This window comes from Limanda limanda, chromosome 2 (assembly GCF_963576545.1).
Source record: "Limanda limanda chromosome 2, fLimLim1.1, whole genome shotgun sequence".
NCBI classification, from domain to species: domain Eukaryota; kingdom Metazoa; phylum Chordata; class Actinopteri; order Pleuronectiformes; family Pleuronectidae; genus Limanda; species Limanda limanda.
The window spans coordinates 23,562,702-23,584,635 of record NC_083637.1 but is presented as its reverse complement, the minus strand read 5'-3'; the positions used below and the strand labels follow the sequence as shown (position 1 = coordinate 23,584,635).

The following is a 21,934-nucleotide window of genomic DNA, read 5'->3' as shown; positions in this document are numbered from 1 at the left end:
TATGAATTCAGCAGGTTTTCGTAAAGTGAGTCATTAGAAAACATCAGAGGAGCAGAGTCACTTATTGACTAGTGCAGACATGGGCAAAGTACGTCCCGTTGGGCTTTTTAATCCGGCCCGCCGAACTTTTCCAAATAATTAAAAAAAAAAAAAAAATTAAATAAAAAACAAAAACAAAATGGCACGTACTTATAGAACTTATAGAATCGTACTTTCTTGATTTCTTGAAACGAAAAGTGGACAATGAGTGCCGAGTGTTTAACACGGAGTCGACAACAAAATAATTTTTCACTGTAGTCCAATCAAAGGCTGTATGCCTGAAATGCCGAGAAACTGTCATGGAGTACAACATCAGCTGTCACTTTGCTAAGAAGCATGCTACCTACGCTAGCAAGCAGTCAACGCAAGAATGGGTGGCTTCAACTCAGAGCTTGGCGACTAATTTACAGACTCAGCAACATTTTTTTTCACAGACAAACTGCGATTAAAGAGTCAACTACCAAGGCATGTTTTTTTGGTGGCATTCGAAATTGCGAAGGCTAGCAAGCCTTTCTCTGAAGACGAGTTTTTGTTAAATGGCCTTGCAAATAAGTGCTTTGCTACTTGGTAAAGGCCAAATCCTTTCATGTAATGATTTTTCATGTCATTTATATTAGTTCACAAAAACACTCCATCCATCTGTTCCTGGCCCAGCCCCCCTGTCAAATTTTAGAACCCATTGTGGCCCGCGAGTCAAAATGTTTGCCCACCCCTTGACTAGTGCCTAGTCAATAATTTCACAATAATAATTATATTATTATTATTATTATTATAAATAATATTAATATGATAATATTAATTATAATTATATATTATTATATTATTAATAATAATAATAATTTCATGCCGCTTTTTAACGGCCGAAAAGTTGACCGTTTTCATGCCGCTTTTCAACGGCCGAAAAGTTGTCCGTTTTCATGCCGCTTTTTAACGGCAGAAAAGTTGTCCGTTTTCATGCCGCTTTTTAGCTTGGGATCCAAGTGCACCAGCCCTGTGTGCAAGAAGCACAAACATGTGATAGTCATCTGTGTATATATGTTATCTCCCATCTCTCTCCCATTTTCCAGTCCTCAGCCACAGCAGTCGAGGCAAATGTCCGCCCACATTGAATCTGTGGTCAAGGATAAAGATTTTACAAAGAATATACGACTGGTCAAAAGTTCAAACTAATCTCACTGGGGCACTGTGAGGCTGCGCGGGGGGGGGGGGGGGGGTGCGGGGCCGAGCGAAATAGCTCTGTGTTGTGTTGCTATCCCTTTAGTAGTGTACAGACTAATAGATCTGTTCAGGTCAAAAACACTCTCTTGTTTATTGTCAGATCCTATAGATACATGTTTTTGAGTATGCTTAAGACGTCAAAAATGCAATTAATTTTCCTGAAGAATCAAACACATAGCAAAAGGGCCTTCGCACTGACGGTGCTCGGGCCCAACAACATACATGATCCAATTTAGAATAGGTTACATTGGTCCGAGCAAGATTGGCGAAATCTTCACTATACATCATTATTATCACCACTGTTGAACATCAACCACTTTGTCATGTGTTTTGACTCCACACAAAAGACTACATTTCATATTCTTCTCTTACGTTCTAGAAATATCCATAGTACCCCACACCATAACAGCAATATTTGGTACGGTACTGTATGATCTCATTCTCTGACCCTCATTTCTCTTTCTTCTTTAATTTGTGTCCTTTGAGTTATTATGGTGTCTTGTCGATTGTAAATGTTAAGATGTGATCAAGCCATATTTCAAATTGTATTATTATGATTTACCAAACAAAGTAACAATACTGGAGTCTAAAACAGTATTACTAACCTGAATCAACCAGCAGGCGAGCAACGGTTAAATGAAAATGCAGAATGTGATAAACAGACAAGTTAAAATGAGGAACACTTTATTGTCTCAAAAATATTACAACTTGTTTTGCAAAGGAGACAAATGATGAGTCTTCACATCCACTTGTAGCACTGATCATAGTTTTAGGAATGATGAACATAAGCTTATCATGGCTAACCTGACACTCTGTGGAACAGGCTGAGAGGATTAATACTACTGCATCTTTCTGAGACAAATGTATAGAGATTATTTGGTGGTAAACAAGAACTTATCCTCAAACAAACCAACATAAACAATTTTAAGTCAAAATGTAACCCCTTTAAACTTAGCATCTCTGCCTACAGAGCTGTACACAAATAAGTTAAAATTCTACAACCTCCTTAAACCATGGTACAGATGTGTTATGTCACCTGTAAACCTGAGGATGAGTGAAAGCAGAGTGAAGGTTTACAAACAGTAACTTTCACTTAAGACCGCTGCATTTTCTGGCAATTTGCCTCTAGCTAATGCTCAGTCCTGCAGCATGTTGCACCTGTTTTCAATGATTCTGACGACAATGTCATCAGTGGAGAGATTATTGCCACTATCGATGGTCCTGAATACCCCCCTCTTCCTGGGCTCCTGAAAACACAACACACACCACTGGTTATTTAAAAAAAACAATTCCATATTTCCCGTCCAACCTGTATGATGTTTAAAAACCAAAAAAAAAAGAAATAATACACAACACTGAAAAATAACAGTGAGATAACACCTGTTACAATTTAACACTGTAGAGCTCCTGTGAAGTTTATTATAGTTATAGTTATTATCAGTGACCAATCAGGGAGTGGTCACTGATACTGAGTGAAAACACTGAGTGAAAACACCAAAACTACTCCTCATCACCTATGCTAAAAGTTATATCTGATTTCCTAATAAGACAAACAAAATGAAACAATACATCTACTCTAGCTATGAAGCACAACTATAGAATACAAATGGTTTTCTCAAGTTTGAATCTACGAGTTTTCTTTACGTCATTTTGTACAAGTGTATCTTCCAAACGAAAGCAGTTTGAAAATAATTGAACTTTCAATAATAAAGTTATTGGTTCTCTTCTGCTTTATAATTTATGTTTGCGTAGGCAACAGAAATACAACTCAAAGCACCTGGGACTGTATCCGGTGAATGATGATAACGGACCAGATGGATGCACCACAGAGTGACCCGAGTTTAGAAGTTGTAACAGTGAAAGCTGCATTAATAATGCAGCTTAAGTATTGATGTACAAAAATCATTGCATTTTTTTTATTTGTTATGAATCACTTATCACATTTTTAACATATTTGTGTAAATTGCATTGCTCAGAGCATTCTTGAAAAGGAACATTAGGATTCACATATTGGGATTTTTAAATGCTCACTCCATGACTCTGTTTCCATATTTTGACCTTGAAATAATCTCATACTTGAATACATATAAACATATAAATGCCGTCATACAGTCGTAGGTGTTGCTCACAGACAGTAGGAACCTGTACTCACAGCGTACGGGTCTGAACCATCCTTGTCAGGAAACACCTCTGTCTTGCCATGACACACCAGATCCACCTGTTAAACAGACACACCTGGTAAACCCAACCATCACACAAAAGCAATCTACATATCTGTATATCTACAAGTGTGTTCACTGAGGAGTAACTGAGGGGCCCTGTGCTAGCAGATGTACACACAGATCCTCATTAATTACTAAATATAAAAAAAACTACAACAGCAATGCTCGCTCTTCGCCAAGACCTTCCCCTCTGCCTGAGGTTTCAACCGATGACTTTGACAGTGTAAGCCCCTCTGCGTTAGTAATTTACAGGCCCAAATATAAGACAGGGGGAGGAAATTAAAAAACTTGACAAAGATTTATCATAATTTGTAAACAATTTGTATATGATTAAAACAAACAGTTTTAATCATATATACTTTACTGAAACAGTAAAGACAGGGAATTTGATGTAAAAATGTGGATATTGCTTTTTTAGGACATAAATTCATCATCACCTTTAAATTCATGATCTTGAGCTTATATTTCAACACTTCCATAAGGGGCTGCGTTAGTATTGGATGCCTTTCAGTCTTGGGTTAGCTCTTTCAAATGCAGCTCTCGAAGAGTGATCTGAAGTTCTGCTCGACACTGTTAAAGACACTTTTGATAACTTGTATAAAGTTCTGTGTCGAGAAATGCTTTAATGTGTGTAACATTATTATGCTGCCACTGTAGCCAAAGCTATTGCTAAACTGTTGTTGATCTCTTCAAACTATCTTAATTAAATTAAGCTAGAAATACTAAAAATAATATGATCAGACTTAAAACCACACAAAGTCAACTCACCTTAAAGTGATCCAGAAGGTCTTTGCCCACTGCGTAGGGTGCACCAATCACAACCTCTGACACATACTACGGACAAACAGGAGGACAGCGAGAGGAAAAACAGATTCATTTAGTTGATTTTTAAACACTCCTGTTTAAATGTCAATATTTGACAAAACTGCTCACTTGTCCAGTTCAGCCAAATTCTGTACCTCGTCATGAAGTGCAGAGTAAATTTAGCGGTTTTAGGATTGTGTAACATGTTTGGTTTTTGTGTAACATTCTTATAAGTATTTTGAACTTCAACACAAACTCACACTGGGTCCAGATGGGGCCACAGAGACACCTTGAGTTTGAACTCACCCGACAGGCCAAGACACTCAGTGTTCTCTCGTGGATGTTCATGATTGGATAGTTCTTCCCCTTGTACCGATTCACTTCCTGAAGAGAGAGAAGAGCTCATGACTACTTTTACATTTGTATCCTTTTGATAAGCTGCTAACACAGTAGGTCGAATAGTGCTATGGACATTCCTACACATCCAAACTTTCCAATACCTCTTTTACACCAACATTAGCAAGTCTACATGGGTTTTTAAACCTGCTGTAAGAAGGCTATTGACTCATTTCCCGTTGCCAGTAGAGGAGATTGCATCACTGTTTTTCCCCCACGGTGTGTCATGTTCAATGTTACACACTTACAACTGAGGTGCTCTTTCACCTTGTTTACTGAGCCAGAGCTGATAAAACCCTGTGTCTACTTTAGGGTAATTTACCATGGAAGTTAATACTAGTTACGCCAAATTCCCATTGCAGACAAAAGCCCGATGTTAGTGGGATTTATTTTTGACCAGCGAAAAAGGAGCTTTAGGGTTAAGATGGTCTTTTTCACTGTCTAGCCTTCTTGGCTGCTCTTGTTAACTTGTTCCAAATGTTTCTCTTGGAACCAACTGGCACAGAATGGAGTGGTGAATTTCTCACCCGTTTGTGTGTTTGTTGAGATGTGTGTGAGTGCATGTGCGTAGTTAGACGTACCTGGTCAAAGTGCAGACCTACGATGACATATGGCCTCTCTGCCTGCTTATACACCATCTCTAGGAAGTCAACATGGCCAATGTCTGTGAGGAGGTTGTGGTCAAGGAAACAACTATAACATACACAGAAGAAATACTGTTAATACTGAGGTTATTAGCAGGATTACACAAAAGAAACCCTCAAATGATTTCTATGACATTTTGTGGAGGGTGGAGCATGGCTCAATATTGGTGTGGATCCAGTTAAGGGGGGGGGGGGGGTGACCTTGAACAAATTAAATCTGGCCTGTTTGGGGGAATGATAATTATGTGTGTGTGCAATTTGGTGCAGATCCTAATAAATATCTGGATTTATAAAGATACGGAAGAGGTCAAATGCTCCAGCCAAATAGATGATGGTGTCATCTGGCTGCGGCTCTTTTCCTGAGGCAAACTGGATGATCTTCTGGGACGTCTGGAGGAACTGGGACACTCCAGTCCATGGACTGTGGCCTTTTGGACCCTTGAACACAACACACATACAGTACTGAGTCATAGTGATCATATGGCCAACGTGGCAATGGCAAGGTGCGATAAATACTAGGATTTATTTATATGATAGGGTTATAAATAGACCTACCTTTCCAAAGTTGTCTGTTTGCTGCTGGTAATATGGGTTATCCTGCAGAAGTTATAGAAGAATATATAAGGTCAACAGCAAATGAAAAACAAGCAACCATTGTCCATACACTGAATACAGACGCACAAACTCACCATGTTGCTGTGATGGGCTTTGGTCATGAGGAGCATTCTTCCCACCAGGTCAGTGGTGGAGACACCCTGTGTGCGTTTACACTCCCGGTAACGGCCTTCACGCTTCACCTCATCATATGTGTCCTTGCCGTCTACCGTCAGCGTGATGTCATCTGGGAAACAATGACATTGATTCATCATCAACAACAACATCATTTCATCACATCTGGACTTTGATCACATCTCTATAAAGGATGAGACTCATTGTATTAAAAACATAAAACAGGATTTAAATAGCAGACTTCAGGTGATTCACCTCCGTACACGCAGAAGTCACAGTTGTACTTGTCCAGAGTCTCCAGGGTGGTGACGTAAGGTGCTCCTTCCACGATCTCATCCACCCACTTGATGGCTCGCACCATCTTGTAGCGCTCTTCCTGAGTGAAGACCGGAGGACCCTTGTGCTTGGAGATCTCCGCTTTGAGAAGGGGCACAGGAAAATAATTGTTTATTACTGGTGCATCACAAACACATGTATGGTCAGTAATGAATCATGAAGGTGGTAGTCCTAACTTTCAACAGGTCTATCTTTCCTTCACAAAATTTTTGTTACACTTATCCTATAAATAAGACCATCTTGCATATAATAGTGAGTAAAGTACTTCATGAATCCAATGCACATTAGCCCAGTTTTTGAATGCACTAACCAAAAACTACATCCACACTACTATGTTTTAGCTTTAAAATGCATCACTATTGCTACATTATACCTGAAGTCCACACGACTCAGCAAGCACCTAAAGCTGAGAAGTTTGGAGACGCAAATTATCAGTCATGACCCCACTAGCAGCAGGGAAAGCAAAATATGGTGAACAGAAAGGTACTGTTTCTCGTTATCATTGGTCAAAGAAAAGAAATCCCTCATCTTATTTTCCACCATTGCTCTATTTAGAACGTAGTATTTTCTTTAACCAAACAACAAACTGCAGAGTAGACAATCCCCTTCCTGTTTACCCAGACGTGCACATACCCAGTGTATGTGAATGGTCAGATGAAGATGATATATATCTATTTTCTACAGTGACAATCCTGAAATCATCTATTCCACAGTGAAAATGTTGGACTTTACTTTGAAAAATCTCCAAATCCATTCAGTAAATGTTTGCTATTAAGTGTGTAGGTAGTCAGAGAGGTCCTGAACACAGGCTTATCAGTATCTCTCTGAACTTATTGAGCAAAGTGTTTTTACAGTACTTTGAAGTATCCTGAAATGATCTGTTCCACAGTGAATTTTCGGGAGAGTTGGTACAGACAGGGATTATTACAGATGTGGAGCAAAACTGCTCGTGTTGAAGGACAATGTTATAATTTTTAAAACTAAATTGTACTAGAATCTGTGGCATTTATCTAAAAGTTGCATTGCCTTTCATTATAAAATGTATAATAAGAGCACGTGATTGTGGAGTTCCAAACCAATCAGTAATGAATATTCCATCTGTGCAATAACTTAAAAAATATTTTACCATCTGTATGTACTCCAGCTATGAGGTAGTCTCCCATGGCTTTGGCCTGGCGTAGCTGGTTGGAGTGACCATAGTGAACCATGTCATAACTGTGGAGACAGAAAAAGAGACGTCAACATCATTAGCCTAGAAAACAATAGATACTGCAAACACTCAGTCAGTACAGAAGTAAACACACATAACTATAAGGTGTGTGGCCTTCACAATTAGAACGTTATTCAGCTGAAGCCCACACTCACAGCATCATTGTATTTTAAATGTCTTTCAGACACCATTGCATGATAACTTTACTGTTTAACTAAGGGTTTTTTCCACACGATTTTCCTGTCTGACATTAAGCATCTTTTATCTGAATCCCAAAACAGTCTGATATCCACACAGAAAGAGTAGCCACTGTGGGAATACAGTAACTTGTGGGGATCTAAATAAACTTAATGGGATGAGAGGAAATGATTATGGTAAGTGAGAGAACGGTAATGCTCAAAGGCACTATGCACACAATGTGCCAATGTTTATTTGCTTTCTATCATTCAGTAACTTCTACAATCAGTATCTTGTGTTGGCATTTTCTTTTCAAATAAATACATGTTGTTATCTGATCTCACTGCAACACATTTAAACTCTTGTCAGATTTTTACCAAAAGAAAAAAATAAGCTGTGTTTTCCATTGATATTTTGTAACACTTGGTTTGACTTGAAACTGCAGGGATGTTTCTCATTTGATCAAAATGTGCTCTATAAGCTGTTTTGTCATTTCCTTTGGGTCATGGCTGCTGCACGCACATTTACATCCAGCATCTGTTACGGACACTCACCAGCCGTCACTCCACAGACGGACGACCCGCTTCCTCTTCTCCGGGATGCACACCGGGCCAGCGGGCTCACCGCACCCGGCTCTGTCCCGCCGCTCGTTGGCTGCAGCTTGGTGGTGGTGGCTGCCGTTCTGGATCATTTCGACGGGGTTCGGACAAAGAGTGTGGATGAAAAGAACCAGAGGTGGAGTGAGTTTGAAAGTCTGCAGGTGTGTCCGTGAGGCTGTTGTTTCTCTTCAGATCCTATAAATCTTTCAACTTTGCAAGTCTTCACAGGCATCAAAGTAATCTATGATCAATGACACTGTGACATTAAAGCAAACTGACAACAAGGAATTATTTGCTTAATGAATCCTTGTTCTTTTCTATAAAGCCTTGGTTGAGTTAAATAGTACGTCACAAACAAGTGTTATTCTTTCAATTTAACACAACATGGGTCAAAAGTGAAGCTTTTATTTTCTAGATCTTTGCAGTGAATGAATTTCATCATTCAGTATTTCTGGTATCCCCTAGTGACTACAGTATATACTGTAAACTGTTCTATTTCAAGTTGTATTTTGTTGACCTAGCTGACATTAGCTAACATTAGCTAGCTAGAATAGAATGTCATGTTGACCTAGCTATTGTGACGACCCCTGGTCTTCCAGAGCTACAGGTGGAGTGGGCGTCAGGGGGAATCAGAGCACACCGCGGCCAGGTGTGCTCTGCCCTTAATTGGCCTGGCGGATCCGTCTCCCGGGGTCTCTCACACTGCCTCTGGGACGAGGTGGTCTCTCCCAGACGCTTCTATCATTTTCTGTTTGTCTTGTGGAGACTTGGTTATTGGTTTTTTGGTTAATAAATATTCTGTAAAACGTAACAGCTCACCAGTGTCGTCTCCTCCTTGTCACAGTCGCGAGCCGGGCTGTGACACTATCGCTAGCTAGAATTGACCTAGCTGACATTAGCTAACATTAGCTAGCTAGAATAGAATGTCATGTTGACCTAGCTATCGTTAGCTAGAATTGACCCAAGCTTACATAAGCTAACATTAGCTAGCAAAAAGAGAATATGTTAAGCTAATAATATTGGACATATTTCTCTTTCCCACCAGTAGAGGGAAGTAATGTTCAAATGTTATGTGCAGTTATCTTTTCACAAGATATCAAATATTTTCTTAGGTAAAACAATTGTAAAATAAGACTTACATGAATCAGATGTGCAAAAGCAGCCCGTTTAGTTCTGACAAGTAGTTCTGACAAGTGTGGCATGTGAAAAGTTGTCCAAAGTAAACATGTTCCTAACTACAAACATTTACAAATCAAAGGTTCCTATCAAATTCACACTTGCATACATGGGTCATTTTTGACCCATGTGTGTAAACTTGATGTAGTAATACAAAAAATATTTTAGTTAAAAAATTAAGACAGAGAAAAGGAAAATAATGACTTGTGGTAGTCAAAAACAAGATATTTTAATGAATACTTTGTTATATTAAATGATTAAATAAATAGATTTTAAAAGATACAGCAAGTTAATGCAGTTAATCATTTTTTTCAAGCATATACTTACTTGTTGCTCCCGATGTTCGGTTAATAAGCCAGGGGCCAGCTGATAAATTAAACTTTTTCTGAATCCCGTAGGAAGGACGGCAAAAACATCTTTTGATCTACAAATGCCTTGATCGCGTTTCTCTGTTCCTCTTTCAAAATTAATGCGCTGTCGATGTCTTCTAAAACAGACTCAATGGCAGCATCGACACATCTCAGCTCTCCAGCGGCAGGCATGTTTGTTGAAAACAAATTCAACCCAAGCGCTCTTTGGTGACATGGTTTCTGTTGATCATCTGTCCATCATCGTATAAAGCCCGCCCTGACAATTTGATTGGTCCGAACAGCTTCTGTTCGGGCATAATTTCTCCCCAACGGAGCGACACCAGACCGAACTTCCCGACCTCAAATGTTGTGGGCAGGGCTAAGTTCGTCTGGCATCCAGGCTACCTTAGAAGGGTAGTGATACAAAAATGATTTTTATTAAAAAAGTAAAAAAGGACAAATAAAAATAAGTTAATTGAGGAATTCCTGGCATTCTGAATGATGAAATAAATTTATTGCAAAGATATTTACAATTAAAATTCCATCGGGTCACCTTTGACCCATGTTGTGTATCAAAGGGTTAAAGGCTCAGTGTGTAATGTAGGTGAAAATTAATAGTAAATAACCCACATGGTGCTTTCACGAGTGTGTTTCATCTCAATTGACCAAATTGTGTTTTTTCTTTGCCCTAGAGTGGGCCCTTTCTATTTAAATACTTTCTATTTACATCAGGAGCATGCCGCCATGTTTATTTACAGTCGTCCTCTGAAGCTCAGTGTGTTTTCGGGTGGGGGGCGTTGACAGGAGGCATTCCGCAATCAGCAGCACCGCGCTTCTTACGTAACCACCACGTCAGCGTGAGCGGGCCCGTCCGATGTGACGTCGCCGTGGAGGCGTTGGCTCCGCGCAGTGTGACACACGGACACAGTGGAAGAGCGGAGCAGAAGACGTCCCCTCCGCCCACAGCCTCGCTGACACACCCGGGGCTGAGACCCGCCTGGAGACCTTCAAACTCACTCTACCTCTGGTTCTTCTCATCCACACTCAGCTCTTTGTCCGAAGCCCCGGAGAAATGATCAAGAACGGCAGCCACCACCACGGAGCTGCAGCCGACGAGCGGCGGGACGGAGCCGGCTGCGGTGAGCCCGCTGGCCCGGTGAGCAGCCCGGAGAAGAGGAAGCGGGTCGTCCGTCTGTGGTGCGACGGCTGGTGAGTGTCCATGCCCCCGGGTTCATATAGCTCTGCTCCCCCCGCTCGTCTTCATTTCTATGTGCGCAGTCACACGCACGTTAGCCATAACCGACGGGACCGGGTTGGGTTAGCGTGCTAATGCTAGCTAGCTCCTCCCATCGGCACTCCAGTAACTCAGCAACAGGAGTCTGGACTGTGTCAACGTGCAAAGCTCCTTTAACTGCCGGACTGCTTTAAGCCAGCGTCTCAAAATAGCACAATTCTGGCTGGTTCTACTGTTTTGTCCATTCTCTGTTGGTGCTCGCAGCCCAGCCCAAATATTTGAAGGCGTGTCGAGGCAGCACAGATGTTATCACGTCTATCAGCCACTGGTTTGCCCCCACTTCCTGGACCATTCCATTCGCAACGTGCCTCGTGTCCTCCCCGTCCACCTGCTGCTGTCATAACGCTGTTATTACCAGTTTGTACGGCGCAGAGGCGCGGGGGGGGTAAACTCGGGACAAGGTCCTGTCTGTTCATGATCTCACATAGCCTCTGAGGCTGCTCTGCTCTCTCTCTGTGTGTGTGTGTGTGTGTGTGTGTGTGTGTGTGTGTGTGTGTGTGTGTGTGTGTGTGTGTGTGTGTGTGTGTGTGTGTGTGTGTGTGTGTAACTACTTCAACTATATCCAGACTAAATACAAACTGTGATCATTGCATTGTCTCCTGCACAGGTGTCACAGATGCTGGATGTAAATGTGCGTGCAGCAGGCATGACTCAAAGGAAATGTCAAACAGCTTTGATATGTACCTTCATCAACCAATCAAATCAGCCAATAATCTGGACTCACAATTTGACCGAAACTAAAAACCTTTTATCAGGAGAAAGAAAAACACAGTCACCTGAGCGAGAGCCCCATCGGAGGGGTCTCTCTCCCAGGGCGGACAGAAAGGCAGTAGTTGTTGTTTATAACAGAGCAACAAAATAACAATATTTATAAAAGCCATGAGAAAAGACAGTGTCAAACATAAAAAGAGATGTGAGATGTTTAAAGCATTTATGCAATAGAGAATGTCAGACAGAGAGGAAGGTAGCAGCAAAGACAATTGTAATGATGCAAGTAATAGTGTAAGCAATCTAGTATTAATCTTGCTCTACAATCGCATGCCACCACGAACCAGGATGTGGCCGCAGTTGCATTCCTGAAAACAGTAGAGATGTCATCTGCTGCGTGTATACCTCATCCATAAATCTGCCCTGTCATTTGAATCCCTGCCAAGTCTTGGCTGTGTTGTCTCGTGACATTTATTGACAGTGTTTATGTTGTTATTCCTGATAGACTGTGGAATGCCAAGATTAGTTATTTACTGTCTGTCTGTCATGCTGTAACCGCCTCATATCCCCCATTGGTCAGACAGTTACATGTTATTTGTGACTGAAAGGCCCTGACCCTCATAGGATTTAGCTGCAGCTGAACAGAAAACCAACTCCTAACGTGCAATGCAATAATTCATTGTTGGACTGCACAACAAAGTCTCAGAGTCACTGATAGCTGGTTTGACATGTCCTGTGGAGGTTATAAATAACTGACATAGTGAACATGTTGTCCAGTGTGAGAATGTAAACGCAGCATGTAGTGGGCAGCAGAGGAGGCCGATTGAGACAGGGCGTCCATCTAATAACCAATGAAACAGAAGGGAGAGAAAGAGAAGCATATCGGTTCAAATGAAATGTAAGACTGTTCTTTTTGCAACACAAAGATGACAGTTTGTAACAGTTGTTGAGTTCAGGGGAGCCATTGTGGTACAGGACATATAGCTAAGGCATCTGTAAATAAATTATTATCGCAGAAAATAATGAAAGATGTTAATAAGCCAGGAGGAGCTGGACTGTGTGGTGCAGAACATCAGTTACTACTTTCATTAACAAGACTCTAACAGACCATTTCTATTGATTATTACCATGTTCCATCAATTAATTTTTCAACTATAAAGTATGTGAACATTTGTTCACTTTCCAGACTTTAAAACGTATTTTTTAATTTGTAACTAACTGCACCCAGATACATTTAAATAACATTTAATTGATTGTAAGTTGTAAAATGTATACTATAGGGGTAAATAATCCACCAATACACCTTACAGTGTTAGTACTTAAACTCTCAAAGTTGTACCCCTGTACTGCAAAATTGACAATCATTGACAAACATCTGATCTGCATATACGTCACTCAAGAAGACCCGATTACAGCAAGCTTGGAGGATTACTGGTGAGGAAATTCAGACCAGCAGCTTGTGCTAATGTCATTACAGAGGAGAGGCCTGGCCACTGGAAGTGCTGTGACAGACATTTGCTAGCATAGGTACTATTTTACTTCCTTTAATAGCTGTCTTAGATATCTAAAATGAGAGTGAGGTTTAATTAGCACTCTATGTAACTTTTTTTTATATTAAGTCCTTTGAGATCTCTTAGCAGTATAAAGTATAAATGTGTAATATGAGCCCACCCGGCTTATAAATTATTTAAACCACTTTTCTGCCCCCTTGCTCCAGCGGCTCTTCTGTGGAATGACGGGGCAGTCCTCAATGTTCAGTCACTTCAGGAATGTTAAGCTGCAGGGTGCGGAAAAACAAGCACATTTTGATCAATTTAGAAACATCCCTGCAGATTCAATTCAAACCGAGTGATACAAAATATCAGTGGAAAACACAGCTTCTTTTTTTCTTTTGGTAAAAATCTGACAAGAGTTTAAATGTGTTGCAGTTAGATCAGATAACATGTATTTATTTGAAAAGAAAATGCCAACACTGGATACTGATTGTAGAAGTTACTGAATGATAGAAAGCAAATAAACATTGGCACATTGTGTGCATAGTGCCTTTGGGCATTACCGTTCTCTCACTTACCATTATCATTTCTCCCACATCCCATTAAGTTATTTAGATCCCCACAAGTTACTGTATTCCCACAGTGGCTTCTCTTTCTGTGGCTATCAGACTGTTTTGGGATTCAGATAAAAGATGCTTAACGTCAGACAGGAAAATCATGAGGAAAAAAACCTTTGCTGGAGAGCTCCATTAACAGGAGTAAATAAGGCAACACTGTGCTCGACGGTGCGAGGTCACAGTCAAAAGAGAAAATACTAATGATTGGACAAAGTTAAACAGTAAAGTTATCATGCAATGGTGTCTGAAAGACATTTAAAAGACAATGGTGCTGTGAGTGTGGGCTTCAGTTGAATAACGGTCTAATTGTGAAGGCCACACACCTTATAGTTATGTGTGTTTACTTCTTTACTGACTGAGTGTTTGCAGTATCTATTGTTTCTAGGCTAATGATGTTGACGTCTTTTTTTCTGTCTCCACAGTTATGACATGGTTCACTATGGTCACTCCAACCAGCTACGCCAGGCCAAAGCCATGGGAGACTACCTCATAGCTGGAGTACATACAGATGGTAAAATTACCACATGCACATATTTTTATAAAACTACTTTTTAAGTCATTGCACAGATTAAATATTCATAACTGATTGTTTTGGAACACCACAATCACGTGCTGTTATTATATATTTTATAACAAAAGGCAATGCAACTTTTAGATAATGCGAGCAGTTTTGCTCCACATCTGTAATAATCCCTGTCTGTACCAACACTTCCGAAAATGTATATCATCTTCATCTGACCATTCACATACACTGGGTATGTGCACGTCTGGGTAAACAGGAAGGGGATTGTCTACTCTGCAGTTTGTTGTTTGGTTAAAGAAAATACTACGTTCTAGATAAAGCAATGGTGGAAAATAAGATGAGGGATTTCTTTTCTTTGACCAATGATAAAGAGAAACAGTACCTTTCTGTTCACCATATTTTGCTTTCCCTGCTGCTAGTGGGGTCATGACTGATAATTTGCGTCTCCAAACTTCTCAGCTTTAGGTGCTTGCTGAGTCGTGTGGACTTCAGGTATAATGTAGCAATAGTGATGCATTTTAAAGCTAAAACGTAGCAGTGTGTATGTATGTAGTTTTTGCCTAGTGCAGACAAAAACTTGGCTAATGTGCATTGGATTCACGGAGAATTTTTACTCACTATTATATGCAAGATGATCTTATTCATAGGATAAGTGTAACAAAAATGTTATGAAGGAAAGATGGACCTGTTGAAAGTTAGGACTACCACCTTCATGATTCATTACTGACCATACATGTGTTTGTGATGCACCAGTAATAAACAATTATTTTCCTGTGCCCCTTCTCAAAGCGGAGATCTCCAAGCACAAGGGTCCTCCGGTCTTCACTCAGGAAGAGCGCTACAAGATGGTGCGAGCCATCAAGTGGGTGGATGAGATCGTGGAAGGAGCACCTTACGTCACCACCCTGGAGACTCTGGACAAGTACAACTGTGACTTCTGCGTGCATGGAGGTGAATCACCTGAAGTCTGCTATTTAAATCCTGTTTTATGTTTTTAATACAATGAGTCTCATCCTTTATAGAGATGTGATCAAAGTCCAGATGTGATGAAATGATGTTGTTGTTGATGATGAATCAATGTCATTGTTTCCCAGATGACATCACGCTGACGGTAGACGGCAAGGACACATATGATGAGGTGAAGCGTGAAGGCCGTTACCGGGAGTGTAAACGCACACAGGGTGTCTCCACCACTGACCTGGTGGGAAGAATGCTCCTCATGACCAAAGCCCATCACAGCAACATGGTGAGTTTGTGCGTCTGTATTCAGTGTATGGACAATGGTTGCTTGTTTTTCATTTGCTGTTGATATAAGATATTCTTCTATAACTTCTGCAGGATAACCCAGATTACCAGCAGCATACAGACAACTTTGGAAAGGTAGGTCTTTTTATAACCCTATCATATAAATAAATCCTAGTATTTATCGCACCTTGCCAATGCCACGTTGGCCATATGATCACTATGACTCAGTACTGTATGTGTGTTGTGTTTAAGGGTCCAAAAGGCCACAGTCCATGGACTGGAGTGTCCCAGTTCCTCCAGACGTCCCAGAAGATCATCCAGTTTGCCTCAGGAAAAGAGCCGCAGCCAGATGACACCATCATCTATGTGGCTGGAGCATTTGACCTCTTCCGTATCCTTATAGATCCAGATATTTATTAGGATCTGCACCAAACTTCACACACACATAATTATCATTCCCCCAATCATACAAGATTTATTTTGTTCAAGGTTACCCCCCCCCCCACCTGAACTGGATCCACACCAAAATTGAGCCATGCTCCACCCTCCACAAAATGTCATAGAAATCCTTTGAGGGTTTTTTTGTGTAATCCTGCTTGTAACCTCAGTATTAACAGTATTTCTTCTATGTATGTTATAGTTGTTTCCTTGACCACAACCTCCTCACAGACATTGGCCATGTTGACTTCCTAGAGATGGTGTATAAGCAGGCAGAGAGGCCATATGTCATCGTAGGTCTGCACTTTGACCAGGTACGTCTAACTACGCACATGCACTCACACACATCTCAACAAACACACAAACAGGTGAGAAATTCACCACTCCCTTCTGTGCCAGTTGGTTCCAAGAGAAACATTTGGAACAAGTTAACAAGAGCAGCCCAGACGACTAGATGGTGAAAAAGACCATCTTAACCCTAAAGCTCCTTTTTCGCTGGTCAAAAATAAATCCCACTAACATCTGGCTTTTGTCTGCAATGGGAATGGCGTAACTAGTATTAACTTCCATGGTAAATTACCCTAAAGTAGACACAGGGTTTTATCAGCTCTGGCTCAGTAAACAAGGTGAAAGAGCACCTCAGTTGTAAGTGTGTAACATTGAACATGACACACCGTGGGGGAAAAACAGTGATGCAATCCCCCCCAGTGGCAACGGGAAAGGAGTCAATAGCCTTCTTACAGCAGGTTTAAAAAACCCATGTAGACAATGTTGGTGTAAAAGAGGTATTGGAAAGTTTGGATGTGTAGAAATGTCCATAGCACTATTAGACCTACTGTGTTAGCAGCTTATCAAAAGGATACAAATGTAAAAGTAGTCACGGAGCTCTTCTCTCTCTTCAGGAAGTGAATCGGTACAAGGGGAAGAACTATCCAATCATGAACATCCACGAGAGAACACTGAGTGTCTTGGCCTGTCGGGTGAGTTCAAACACTGAAAAAATGTTCAGCACAGCAGGATAAATTTCTGCTCCGCACACTGTGTGCTCTTGGCTCTGTGCCCCCTTCTTCCTGCTGGTCAGCCATCAGTGTAGAACAAGGTGTCTCTGTGGCCCCATCTGGACCCGGTGTGAGCTTGTGTTGAAGTTCAAAATACTTATGAGAATGTTACACAAAGACGAAACATGTTATACAATCCTATAACCGCTTAATTTACTCTGCACTTCATGACGAGGTACAGAATTTGGCTGAATTGGACAAGTGAGCAGTTTTGACAAATATTGACATTTAAACAGGAGTGTTTAAAAATCAACTAAATGAATCTGTTTTTCCTCTCGCTGTCCTCCTGTTTGTCCGTAGTATGTGTCAGAGGTTGTGATTGGTGCACCCTACGCAGTGGGCAAAGACCTTCTGGATCACTTTAAGGTGAGTTGACTTTGTGTGGTTTTAAGTCTGATCATAGTATTTTTATCAAAGTATTTATAGCTTAATTTAATAAAGATAGTTTGTAGAGATCAACAACAGTTTAGCAATAGCATCGGTCAGATTCCTGAATAAGCTTTGTTTACTTTTCTGATTTGCAGGGAGCTATAAAATACTGTGGAGTTTTACTTTAATATTTTTGGCAGCATAGTAATTTTTCACGCATTAAATAATTTCTCGACACAGAACTTTATACAAATTATCAAAAGTGTCTTAAACAGTGTCGAGCAGAACTTCAGTTCAATCTGTGGGAACTGCATTTAAAAGAGCTAACCCAAGACTAAAAGGCATCCAATACAGTGGCGCCCCCTTATGGAAGTGTTGAAATATAAGCTCAAGATCATAAATATAAAGGTGAATTTATGTACTACAAAAGCAATATCAACATTTGTACATCATTATCCCAAATTCAAACTGTTTGTTGACCCCTTTGCACTCAGAGAAGTTTACTAATTTTGATAAAGGTTTCACACGTTTTTTAATTTCTTCCCCCGGACTTTAAATTTGGGCCTGTTAATGACCAACGCAGAGGGGCTTTCACTGTCAAAGTCATCGGTTGAATCCTCAGGCAGAGGGGAAGGTCGTGGCAAAGAGCGAGCATTGCTGTTTTAGTTTTTTATATTTAGTAAGTAATGAGGATCTGCATGTACATCTGCCAGCACAGGGCCCCTCAGTTACTCCTCAGTGAACACACTTGTAGATATACAGATATGTAGAATGCCGTTTGTGTGATGGTTGGGTTTACCAGGTGTGTCTGTTTAACTGCGCAGGTGGATCTGGTGTGTCATGGCAAGACAGAGGTGTTTCCTGACAAGGATGGTTCAGACCCGTACGCTGTGAGTACAGGTTCCTACTGTCTGTGAGCAACACCTACGACTGTATGACTGCATAGATATGTTACATGTGTTTCAAGTATGAGATTATTCCAAGGTCAAAATATGGTCATAGAGTCATGGAGTGAGCATTTAAAAATCCCAATATGTGAATCCTAATGTTCCTTTTCAAGAATGCTCTGAGCAATGCAATGTTTCATCATTCACTGGATACAGTCCGGTGAATGATGATAACGGACCAGATGGTTGCTTTGAGTTGTATTTCTGTTGCCTAAGCAAACATAAATTATAAAGCAGAAGAGAAACAACAACTTTATTATTAAAAGTTCAATTAATTTCCAACTGCTTTTGTTTGGAAGATACACTTGTACAAAATGACTTAAAAAAAACTAGTAGATTCAAACTTGAGAAAACCATTTGTAGTCGCAGTTGTGCTTCATAACAACAGTAGATGGATTGTTTCATTTTGTTTGTCTTATTAGGAATTCAGATATAACTGTTAGCATAGGTGATGAAAAGTAGTTTAATAAAAGTGGTGTTTTCCCCTCAGTATCAGTGACCACTCCCGGATTGTTCACTGATACTCCCATTATTGTTCTCAATTATTGTTTCAACCCTTAGGAATTATGTGTAATTGCTCAATTCTGGTTTTAGAAAACTATAATAAACTTCACAGGAGCTCTACATTGTTAAATTGTAACAGGTGTTATTAAAACATCTCCTAGGTTTGACGTCCTCACACACGTTGGATGACAAAGGGAAATGTGGAATATTTTGTTTTGAAATAACCAGTGGTGTGTTGTGTCTTTAGGAGCCCAGGAAGAGGGGGGTATTCAGGACCATCGATAGTAGCAATAATCTCACCACCGATGACATCGTCAAGAGAATCATTGAAAACAGGTCAGGGTCTTGCAACTCTTTTCCTTTTTTACACCAAAATAACTAGTTATATGCTGATAAACCTGCAAAAAAATGCAGATTGACTCCCTTTCCATTCCCAGCAGAGGAGTTTACCTCCGTTTTTTTACCCGATGCGTCATATTCATCGCAAACACACTGAAAACTAAGACCCTCTCTCACCGCGCTGTCTTGCAAAATTAGTGCATTCCCCCAGATGTGTCATTTCCATCATTGCCAATCGGAGCCAGAGCCAATATTAACCAGTGTCTCCTGCAGAGTCGATTGGCGGGGGGGGGGGAGTGAACGCTGATTGTATCCACTCTCATTGCAGACAAAAGCCAGGTGTTAGTGGGGGATTTGACCTGTGCAAAAGGGGATTTACTCTTGCATTTCCACGTCATCTTCATTTGAATCCTCTCATTATGGACTGATTGTTAGTTTACTGAGGTCACATGTCTTGATTTCCAGGCTGCTGTTTGAGGCCAGGAACCAGAAGAAGGAGGCCAAGGAGATGGCGGTGATCGAGGCGATGAAGAAGAGAGAACAGGAGCAAAGCGATGCTGCTGCCCAGAATGCTCACTAACGTAACCTCAGACTTGGACCCAACTGGCTCTTTGTCTGATTTAAGCTTTAAGACGTCGTACTTAAATCACCCAGACAGATGGTCCATGTTGTTTTAAACAAGGCCTTGCTGCCGGTGAAACAACCACTGGGGACCAGTCGGTCTCTAGCGGTCCACTGGACACAGAATCCTGCTTTTTAACATTTGGTGAGGCAGTGTCTCCCTCACACTTTAAGCTTCTTCCAGTTCTCTCTCTACACTAGTCCAGCCTGTACAGGATTAGATTAGATCTGCCTTGACAAGAATACAAAGAATCCAAACATTTCACACATTGCTCAATATCTATGTTTGTATCCATGTATTCACTCAACCTCGTGAGCCTGTATTTGTGTTAAGTATGTTAAGTTTTTAATCATCTGTAAGTTATGGACAAAATGTTAATGTAATTAGGGCCCGAGCACCGAATGGTGAGAGGCCCTATTGAAATTGTAAGGATTTTTATTATTGTCAGTTTTGTTTTTAAATTTTAAATCCAATTAGTTTAAGTCAGTGAGGTTGGATTCTTTTAATACAGATAGAGGATGGAGATGTATTTAAATTTTTATGATTTCGTCCATCCTGAAGGAAACATAATTACTGATCAGTGGATTAGTCTTCTTGATTTTAACCATGGGTTTTAACGACATGAATTTGCACCATGTGTGTGTGTGTGTGTGTGTGTGTGTGTGTGTGTGTGTGTGTGTGTGTGTGTGTGTGTGTGTGTGTGTGTGTGTGTGTGTGTGTGTGTGTGTGTGTGTGTGTGTGTGTGTGTGTGTGTGTGTGTGTGTGTGTGTGTGTGAGAGCTTTGAGTGAGGTTAGTAAGTGTTTGCACTGTTAATTACAGTAGTGCCTCCTTCTTGAAGCTATAGCTAATGCAGAGGAATTGTATGAAAACGTTTGAACTTCTGTCTCTACAACTGTGGTTTAGTCCTACTTTCTTCAGTCTACATTCAAGTAATGTGTTACAAAAAATGTAAAAACTAGAATTTCCTCCTATCCTTTAAACAAAACCATCCATGAATGTAAGGATTAGGGAGCCAGTTTAACTGTTGAAGCTGTTGAAGGTTATAGTCTGTTCCTTCTCATCATACGAGTCACATTACCTGGATGTGAATTGTCAATTGTAGCGCGACGGCGTGTTTTTTCAAAGTGTTTGTGTGGGTTGGAGGTGGGATGGTGGCAGCCAGAGAAATAAATATATATTCAAAATATTATACAGTGGATATTTTTAAGAACTATATTACAATGTGTAAATTCCCCTTGTTTAAATATGTTGCTACTATTGCAAAGTGCGTGTGATGTGTGTTTTACACCCGTTGCGTAATGTAGTGCAGCCTTTTGACGGATCTTTGTTGGATCAGCACAAAGTCACGGTTCACTGAGTCACTGAAATGAGGCCACAGTCACTTGGAAACTGCTAAATCCGACTGCTCCTGTCCCATTCACACTGATCCCAGATCTGAACAAAGACCAAACCGTCACTTCATTGTCAACACAAAGAGCCTTTAATCCTCCAGCCCGGGCGTCCCGGAGGAGCTTCTGCAGGAAGGATCCTGTCACTCAGCTGAGGCACATGACAGAGCACAGTGGTTTTCATGTCAGGTGCCCTGCTGCCCACTCCACAATTTTACATTTAGTTTAATGTGTTTTTCCACTGTTCTGATTTACTACATTAAACAGTGGACATTTATTTTACACAGTGACCTCTCTATACAAACCACAGTAGGTGGGAAACGGAACAATAACTGTTTTTTAACACTCGGGTGTCAGACTAATGATAACAATAATGAAGTGTAAGCAGAAGCATAAGTCAAGTAATTGAGTAAATTTACTCGAGTTTTTGTCAAAGGACAAAAACAGAGAAAAAGATAGATAGATGGACTATAACCTACTTCTTAAAT

The 21,934-nt window shown here is 40.6% G+C and overlaps 2 protein-coding genes across 2 annotated transcripts; one reads left to right on the top strand and one right to left on the bottom strand.

Moving 5' to 3' along the window:
- Window positions 1-1,924: 1,924 nt before the first annotated feature.
- LOC133016637 (ethanolamine-phosphate cytidylyltransferase-like) lies at window positions 1,925-9,685 on the bottom strand. The gene is made up of 11 exons (XM_061083522.1): window positions 8,330-9,685; window positions 7,515-7,603; window positions 6,308-6,469; window positions 6,013-6,164; window positions 5,879-5,920; window positions 5,623-5,761; window positions 5,261-5,343; window positions 4,590-4,667; window positions 4,248-4,313; window positions 3,410-3,475; window positions 1,925-2,504 (listed from the first exon to the last, which is right to left on the bottom strand). The coding sequence occupies exons 1-11, from the start codon at window positions 8,464-8,466 to the stop codon at window positions 2,394-2,396; spliced, it is 1,125 nt and encodes a 374-aa protein (XP_060939505.1). The 5' UTR covers window positions 8,467-9,685; the 3' UTR covers window positions 1,925-2,393.
- A 1,103-nt stretch (window positions 9,686-10,788) lies between these two features.
- On the top strand, window positions 10,789-20,321 carry LOC133016621 (ethanolamine-phosphate cytidylyltransferase-like). The gene is made up of 12 exons (XM_061083521.1): window positions 10,789-11,109; window positions 14,435-14,523; window positions 15,325-15,486; window positions 15,630-15,781; window positions 15,874-15,915; window positions 16,033-16,171; window positions 16,450-16,532; window positions 17,121-17,198; window positions 17,577-17,642; window positions 18,470-18,535; window positions 19,344-19,432; window positions 19,901-20,321. Exons 1-12 carry the CDS (start codon window positions 10,973-10,975, stop codon window positions 20,013-20,015), a joined length of 1,218 nt encoding a protein of 405 aa, XP_060939504.1. The 5' UTR covers window positions 10,789-10,972; the 3' UTR covers window positions 20,016-20,321.
- Window positions 20,322-21,934: the final 1,613 nt, after the last annotated feature.